The 8,709-nt window shown below is 42.9% G+C and overlaps 1 protein-coding gene across 3 annotated transcripts in view; it reads left to right on the top strand.

Moving 5' to 3' along the window:
* Positions 1-1,167: 1,167 nt before the first annotated feature.
* The window catches only part of GLRA2 (glycine receptor alpha 2), a 134,258-nt gene continuing 126,716 nt past the window's right edge, over positions 1,168-8,709 (top strand). Inside the window, exons 1-2 of one of the 3 annotated variants that reach the window (XM_054838929.1) lie at positions 1,168-1,950; positions 4,101-4,234. In XM_054838929.1, the coding sequence (XP_054694904.1) occupies positions 1,883-1,950; positions 4,101-4,234 (202 nt within the window). In that variant the 5' untranslated portion in view covers positions 1,168-1,882. Of the gene's footprint in view, positions 1,951-4,100; positions 4,235-4,923; positions 5,003-8,709 lie in introns of those variants that run through there. The other 2 variants (XM_054838940.1, XM_054838950.1) reach the window with 2 other exon arrangements.

Genomic DNA, 8,709 nt, shown 5'->3' with positions numbered 1-8,709 from the left:
CTGTAACTGAGCAATTCAAGTTGTGGGAAGCGTTGGGGGAAGGACACGGGATTGTGGAGAACAGCAAAGCTGGGCCTCACCCCTGCTCTGTCACTGGCCGTCTGCAGGGTTTCGAGTAACTGCATCCCAAGTTTCACCTCCCCCTGTACAAAAAGAGAAGCGTTTCCTTCCAGCGTGCCGGGGGCTGGAGATGGGAAACATCCCCTAGTAAGCTGCGTGTCGTTATCTTCTCTGCACCGTGGAGGAAAGCAATAAAACCAACTGGAAATGGAAACTACGCAACCTTCCCCCTCTGGTTTCTCTGCAAACTCCCCACAGACGGCTCTCTACTCCCCCTCCTCCCCCTCACACCCACTCAAGTTTTTATGGAGTAGCTCCAAGAGAGGGGCCAGCTCCTGTCGCGGGGCCCATCCTTCCCCGCACTCATTCCTCGGCCACGGGGTGACGGGGTTCCTTCCTCCGCCTCCCCACCACGAAGGGGAAGCCTTCCCCCCCTGCCTCGCCACATTCACCCGGGGGAAAGGGGGTACCCTCCTGCCCACCGCTGGGGACGGCGGCAGCTGGGGGGGAAGCGGCGGCGGCCGGGCGAGGGGCCCGCGGGTGGCGGCAGCGCCCGTCCCCAGCGGCGGGCTCCGGCTCCGGGCGGGGGCAGCGCTGCCGGCGGCGTGTGAGCGCTCACACACCCACGCACACGCACACACCCCCCCCCCCCAGCCACACGCGCGATCCCACTGACAGAGACATCGCACACACAGACACCCCCTCACCCCCCCCAGTGACTCCCCCACTCACAAACGCACCACGCAGACATCCCCCGCACCCCGCACACGTCCCAACACGCACAGACACCCCCTCGCAGACACCCCCCTCCCGCAACACACCGCCCCCCGCTCGCCACACCACATACAGGTACACCCCCACCCCACGCAGAAACACCCCCAGCAAACACACTCACACATCTCCACTCGCAGGAACACGCCCCTCCCCCGCAAACACGCCCCACAGAGACACCCCCCCACACACACACACACACATCCCCCTCACAACCGCCCCACACCTCGCAGACACCCCCCCACCGGACGCGCACACGCGGACACGGACGCACGGACGCGCGGACACGGACGCGCGCACTCGCCCCCCTCCCTCCGCCGCCGCCGTCAGGCGCATGCGCAGCGGCGGGCGCGGAGCTGTCCGAGCGCTGAATTTATAGCGCGGTGCGCTCCCGCCCGCCTCATTCCGGCACAGGCGCTGGGGTTCCCCGCGGCCCCCGCCCGCTCCAGCCCCCTCCGTCCCTCCGTCCCTCCATCCCTCCCTCCCTTCTTCCCTCCCTCCCTCTCCGGCAGCGCCGACGCCTCCCTGCCCAAAGAGGGGAAAAGCAGACCGACCCAGTAGCCCCACCACCGTTCATAAATACCAATTTTCAAAGCGAAAGGGGAATAAAACATACCGGCAACAGAACTGCTCTCAGCACTATTCCCTTTTGCGTGATGCTCCTCGCGTAGCTGGGTTTCCTCTTCTTTTCCTTTCCTTTTTTTTTTCTTTCTTTTTTTCTTTTTTCTTTTTTTCCTTTCTTTCCTTTTTTTTTTTTTTTTCCCCCTTCCATCACCAAAAGCGAGGCAGGAGAACAACCAGGTCTGATGCTTTGTCTCTTTTGTGCTGGCTGCTGGAGATGAGCCTAGGCTTGACCTGACCATGATTCCAAGGACTGGCACTTCTTTTTTACCCCCAGTTTGTAGAGATCCAGACCTTCTCTTCCTGATTGTCAAGAAAATTAAGTTATTGCTGAATTTGGGAATCTAGGCAGCACCAGCTTACTTTTTCCCTGCATCTCTCTGGCATAATTTCTGGGATATTTTCCAAATCATCACAGAAAGCAGGAGGAATGAACCGGCAGCTAGTGAAAATTTTGACAACCTTGTTTGCATTTTTCTTAGAGACAAACCACTTCAGGTAGGTGATACAACTCTGTGTGATGATATTTGTCAAAAGGTTGTGGAAATCATAACTGTAAAGATACTACGTCACATTAACCTAGTTTGTTTGCTATATTTGAGGGTATTTCATGTTCATTCTATATAGGCTATCCCTTTTACATTTGGAGACTCGTTGCTTGGTAACAAACACAAAAAATAATAATCTCAAGTTTGGGTGATATATTTTCCATTTCTCTGATTCAAAAACATGCTTTTTCATGAGTATCAATATAGCTAAAGACATTTTCTTCAGTTTTTCCTCCGAAATGCAAATTCTCTGCTCCCACTGGAGCTTGTTTAGGAAGTTGCTGTGGTTCCCTCCTCTTCAAGCTTTGGAAATGATTGAACCAGTTTTGTCAGGGATGTAGTTATTTGAAATTAGAGAACCTGTCCTCTGATTTTGGGAAAACCCTGTATCAGACCAGTATTATGCTTGCTTCTAGTACCAGTACAAGTGATTGTTGTTTCTAAATTTTTTTAACGTTTCATGGGCTTTTGCTTCAGCTATTGACTTTTTGCGGTACAAAGCAAACAGGTCAGTCTTATTAACCAGAACACCATTTTATCTGAGATTCACTATTATACTGTACGCTGCTGTGTATCTACATATGAAGTGTTTTTATATGAGTAATGAGGTATATATATAGCGACAGAGTGAAATAGTGTTTATATTCATGAGTCTGGGATCACAACACAACTCATAACTAGGGCTCTGAATGAAACCAGAAGTAATTTGTACAGGAACATCCCAAATAAATGCACTGGATTATTTTTCCAGATTTTATTATCTTAACTGAATGGTTTTAATATTTAACTGGGGAATATAATCTTTATGTATTAAAAATTAAAGATATTTTGTAATGGTACCATGTCATTGACAAAAGCAAAAAGAAGCAACCGCCCCCTGTAAATGGCACCTGAAAAAACGCGGGGAATTACAGAGAATTTACTATCGCCTTGCCTTTTAACAATTCCAATGCTTTTATAAAGGGATAAAGGATTTGATATCTGCTTCTCATTTCAGATGCTCACGTGTATATCTAGTTTGTTTATACTCGTGTATAGATGCACAAAAAACCCCCAAGGAACACTCCTGAAACTGAGTGGTTGCCTTTGGGCAAATATTTAAACAGAAAGTGGTTAAGAAGACACAGTCATAGAATTGCTCTTGATATATCTCAAATATTGTATTGAAACATAGATACAATGAAATTGGTTATTTAGGAATCAAGATAATGCTGTTTATGATGAAATCAGTGGCTCTGCAAACCCAAAATGACAATTTCATTCTAGTCGCTTTTTCCCTAGGGAACAACCTAGGGAAACTCCTAAATTCTCTTTCTCTGCAATATTTAGTGTACTTGCAATACATAATATGCTATGTACACAGCGTTTTGCAGGCATGATATGGTACCAGAAGTTTGCTCTTAAATCCTGAAAACAGAGATGTGTTCCAAGAGCTTGCATATAAATACCAGCTGGTGATAATACTGATAAATTTTATTACTCAATGTTCATCAGTGAAGAAAACCCTAAGATCAGATGTGACTGACTCCGGAACCTTTTTCGCCGTGTTGGGGAAGAATCCAGACATTCCCTAGCATGATTTAGATCTTTCTGGGTAGCATCTGTAAAGAACATTTTTTTTACAGCTATATCCTTTCCAACATTAACAAACCCAATATTTTTCAGTATTGCTTGGTGAGTGTTGCCAGCTACTGTTTGGAAGTTTAAGACCACCTTAAACCAATGTTAACATACAGTTTTAACAGCATACATGTAATGAAAGTGAAGATATGAAATAGGATATCAAAGTCCCTGTAAGATTGCTCTATATGTTAAGATGAAGAGTAAATTGAATCTTCTAAAGTCTTAACGCTGTAATGAATATGTTTAAAGCTGAGAGGTTTTTTCTGAATAGCAAACTCTGCCCATGCATACTACCTTAAGCTCATTTTTATTTGTAGAATAAAGTTTTCAGATGAAAAATTGACTATATTGTTTTATAAAAATATTAATTGCTACATTCACTGAACTGAGTCAATTTTATTTAGTGCTATGATTTATCCATGACTTGAATACAATATAAACTAAATATTAGCTAATGGTGGCTAATAATTTATTTAGGACGACTTTCTGTAAAGAACATGATTCAAGATCTGGAAAATCCCCCTCACAGACCCTGTCTCCTTCAGATTTTTTGGACAAATTGATGGGAAGGACATCGGGGTATGATGCTAGAATCAGACCAAATTTTAAAGGTAAGTTTTTTAAAAACTTCTGATTAATTAATTGATTACACTTCTGGATAAATTGTAGTTTTGAGGGTTTTACCTCTGAGTTCTGATTCTTTTTTCAATAACTTCAGTTTTCCAGTGTGATAGTGTAATGGAGATCAGTTGATCCATGGGGAGGACTAGGAAAGCAGCACAGGTAATAAGGGTCCAGAGCTTTAAAACCCTCTTGTCACATGACAATAATGTTTAGCTGTCAGATGCTGCTTCTGAAGACCTTACTAATTCCATGTAGTAAATAGGATTCCAGGTTCCACACTAAAAGCAATTGACATTACTTGTTCCTGAAATTTTTAAGGCATGAAGACAATATCTTTAACACTTCCATGCTGAACGGTTGTCTTCTTTATAGCAGTGTTTGAAGAAAAGGTCTATGCTTTTGTTCAACTCAGAGAAAGTAAAACCTTCTTCCTCAAAGTGGGGAGAAAGGACTCAAAGTATGCACACAGCAGATTTTGTCCTGTGAATGTTGACTGAACGATAAGAACCAATTTCTCAGGATCCCTATAAAATTTAAAAACCATATTTTGTTTGTCCCTTCCATGACTCCCCCCTTTTCTTCCAAAATTTGGACTGAGCTGCAGAGAATTACCACCACCATTCCAGCACAAAGGCGGCTGTGGACTGGAGGCCTCTTTTGCAACCATGACTATTCACAGCAGGCTTTCCTTGCTGGAGTCCTGTAAATCCCTATAGAAGTGAGCACTGAATGTCTTGCGGCTTCAAATGAAAAGAGTCAGGAGACAAGTTTTCTTTGTAAATATTTAGACCTTTTAGAGAGCCCTATAATTCTACAAAAAGTGGCTCTTCTATGCCAATTTAAAGCTCAAAATGAGGTTTTACTTTGATAAAATCCTTCCTTCCTTAATAAATCTGATGCCAATGTACATTTGCACTCATATCTATTGGCTCTGGTGACCGAAATGCATGTTTTCCTGTATTGAGCCTTGTTAGCAGTGCTGTGAAAGTTGATAACGACTAGAAAAAAACAATCATTTCTTAGCCAAATGAACTAAATGAACTGTTAGGAAAGAAGAAGCTCAAATGTCAATGAGGAAAGTGTTTAATTACATTTAGATCAAAGATCAGTTTCTTTTCTCTGCTCCACATGCACAAATTAGAAGATTTGGAACAAACTGTCTTTTTTGACTGCTTCCTGTGCCTGAGTGAGGAGGAACCCAGTACAGCCTTCAGATCCAAAGATTTGAAGCTGGCAAGTTAAAAAATCTCTAGTCAGGAAAGTGTTAAGTTTTAAATTTAGAATAGTTTTCAAAGTGTTTATTGAGTTCCTGAACTGGAGTCCACATTAGCTTGCAGTAAGTAATATTGCATTAGGCTCTCACATTCATTTTGTGCATAAGTATCAGGGAAGTTTTAGAGAATGCAAATGAAGGTAGAAATTGCCGAAACTGAGCAAGGTGCAATTATTAAGAAATTATTTGTATGGTCTGGACATTAAAAGAAGACTTGTGCTTCATCTCCTGTAGTTCAGATACAACCAGTAAGAGTAGCAGTCCCTGTATATAGGACAACTTAAAGGCAGCTCTTTATTTCTCCCCAGTACATGTCTAAAACATTTTTATGAAAAAGGCAAGAGGAGACAGATTCACAGCTTTGCTCCCCTGATGTTCAAGTAGGTAGAGCAGGTATGGTGTCCACGATGTTGTGTGGTGCATGTTGAGCTGTTTGACGGACACTGCTCTCTTCCAAGTCCCATGGTTTGTTCATGTTCCCAGAAGGCAGCTGCTGCCTGATGACACCTATGAGCCCTTAATGGCAAAGAATCTGTCATTGCTTGGTTTTGATTTTTTCACATTAAGTCACTTTCAAGAGCAGGGCGGTACTTTGCAGCAGTTTGAACGAATAAACAGATCTTCAGTGTTTTTTCATAACTTCACATCTCTGACCTCTCCCAGAGCTCTCAGTCTCCCGGTGAGGGGTTGGAAAGGTTTTCTTGCTCTTCACTATGTTCCTTTGAAGGGTATTTTGTATCTCAGAATTCAGAACTAGAGAGTTAAGTCATGCAGTTTTGAACTTTCCATCGCTAGTCAAAACCTTGCCAGTTGATAGTCATTTGTGTTAGTCAATATGACACACACCCATGTTCTAGTTGCCCAAATCTTGTTAACTTTTTTAGAAAAATTGAAAATACTGTTCTATACTGCATATTTTTCCTTTTAAAGAATACGAAGTACAGCTGCAAAGAGGCAAAAATATTTTTTCTTGCATTGAGTTAAGTATCATAGAATCATGGAATGGTTTGGGTTGGAAGGGACCTTAAAGATCATCTAGTTCCAACCCCCGTGCCATGGGCAGGGACACCCTCCACTAGAGGGTGTATATAAAGATATTTTTATACTGAGTCTTTATTGTGACCACAATACAAATTGTTCCAGTTTCTAACTTTCATTAATCTGAGATCTTTTGGGGGATATGGGTTATTATACAATATTGATATTCTAAATCATGTAAAAGGATGGGTGTATGAAATGTTGAATGACTACCCAATTTAAAACACTTTTTGTATTTTAAGGCAAGAACTTTTAAGCATAAAAGAGGTCTGCAGGAACAATGGTTTAAACTAAGAATATTTGTTTCCTGTGTTTTACAAAAGGCATTGTGGGTGAAGATAGATGTGCTACTACTCATGAATTTGTCTAGCTTTTCCTGCTTTAGACCAATTACAGTGCTTTCTCTGAGTCCACCGTAGGCATTTTAAATAGTCAGAAAAGTGTGATTTCATGCACATGCAACTGAGTAGAACCCATATATCTTATACCACTGTGTGGTGGGTTGTCCTTGGCTGGATGCCAGGTGCCCACCAAGCTGCTCTATCACTCCCCTCCTCAGCAGGATGGGGCCCGGGGAGGAGGGGGGGAGGGCGAAAATAAGACGTAAATAAACTCGTGTGTCAAGATAAAGCCATTTTAATAAAGCAAAAGCAAAGGTCGCACGTGGAAGCAAAGGAAAACAAAAGATTTATTCTCTACTTCCCATCAGCAGGTGATGTCCAGCCACTTTCCAGGAAGCAGGGCTTCAGTAGACATAGCAGTTGCTCCAGAAGACAAACATTGTAGAGAAAAAATGCCCCCTCCCCCTTCCTCCTGCTTTCCCTTAGCTCTCATTGCTGAGCAGACGCCATGTGGTATGGAATGTCCCTTCGGTCAGTTTGGGCCAGCTGTCCTGGCTGTGTGCCCTCCCAGGGTCTCGCCCACCCCCAGCCCACTGGTGAGGGGGTGAATGTTGGAGAGAAGCCTTGGTGTGTGCCAGCGCTGCTCAGCAGGAGCCAAACCCTGGTGTGTTACCAACACCTTGCTGGCTGCCGAAACACAGCACAGCGCTGTGAGGGCTGCTGTGGGGACAGCTGACTCCATCTCAGACAGACCCCACACACCCTGATTATACAATAATTAAATATACTTTTATGACTAGTCTGAATTACTGGAAAACAGCAGCTATTTGATTAATTTGTGGAAGAAAGGCTACACATTCTCAAGAGAGAGGAAAATGCTACTTAGTGGAACAATGTGTTTTATCCAGATAAAGCATTTCATCATTAGTTACTGCTTTTCCCTAACTTGCTCTTGTGAATTACAAAATTCAGGAAGACAGTTGGAGAGCAACAGGTGAATATATAAATGTTTAGACATCAACAACAGTATTTTGTTTGTTTGCTTGTTGGTTTTTTTTTTCAGAAGTACTGTATACTGAAAGATCCTTTCTTTTTTGTATCTTTCTGTTTTATACAATCATTTGAAAGCAGAGGAGCAGATTTCTGGTTCTTCTCGACACACCAAGTGATCGGATACAAAATGACCAGGCACTGAGGGGGACCGTCCCCCTGATGAACAGCCAGAGAGAAGTGCCAGAGTGACAGATCTCAAAATTGCCTCTCTTTAATCACTGTCTGTCAGATACTTGATACATACTTTTTCATCTTAAACTTATCTTCTATTGAATATGAATAGGCTAATAATTTGTATAAGGACACAGAGGGGAATACTTTTAAATGTAAATATGAAGAGTGCAATCTAATACTAATTGAAGCCCCTGAGAGTCTTTCTGTTGACAGCAAACATATGCTCATGGTCCTGTGAGTCGACTTGATGCTTCTTCTTCAATTTGAACATCAGCTGAGCATGGTTTCTGTAAAGTAATAAAAAGTGAAACCTGCACAATGTACTTTTTACCTGATTAATATTAATGTTATATTTTTCATGGTAAAAACCAACAACAACAAATCAGAGTGACATCTTGTATTTTCTCCACTGCTCACTTTGCTTTCCTCAACTAAACCAGAAATAGCAGTGTAGGGCACCTGTGTTATAATGCTAGCCAAGAACGTGCTCTCTCACTGGTAGAAACCAGGGATGGGGAAGTGGTATCTTAGATTAATGTGTATTCTGCTCCCTCAAGAGCACTGTGTGCAATGCCATGATACA

The sequence above is a fragment of the Grus americana genome, chromosome 1 (genome assembly GCF_028858705.1).
Source record: "Grus americana isolate bGruAme1 chromosome 1, bGruAme1.mat, whole genome shotgun sequence".
Lineage (NCBI taxonomy): Eukaryota > Metazoa > Chordata > Aves > Gruiformes > Gruidae > Grus > Grus americana.
Note: the sequence above shows the minus strand (reverse complement) of the source record. Positions and strands in the feature narration are given on the sequence as shown.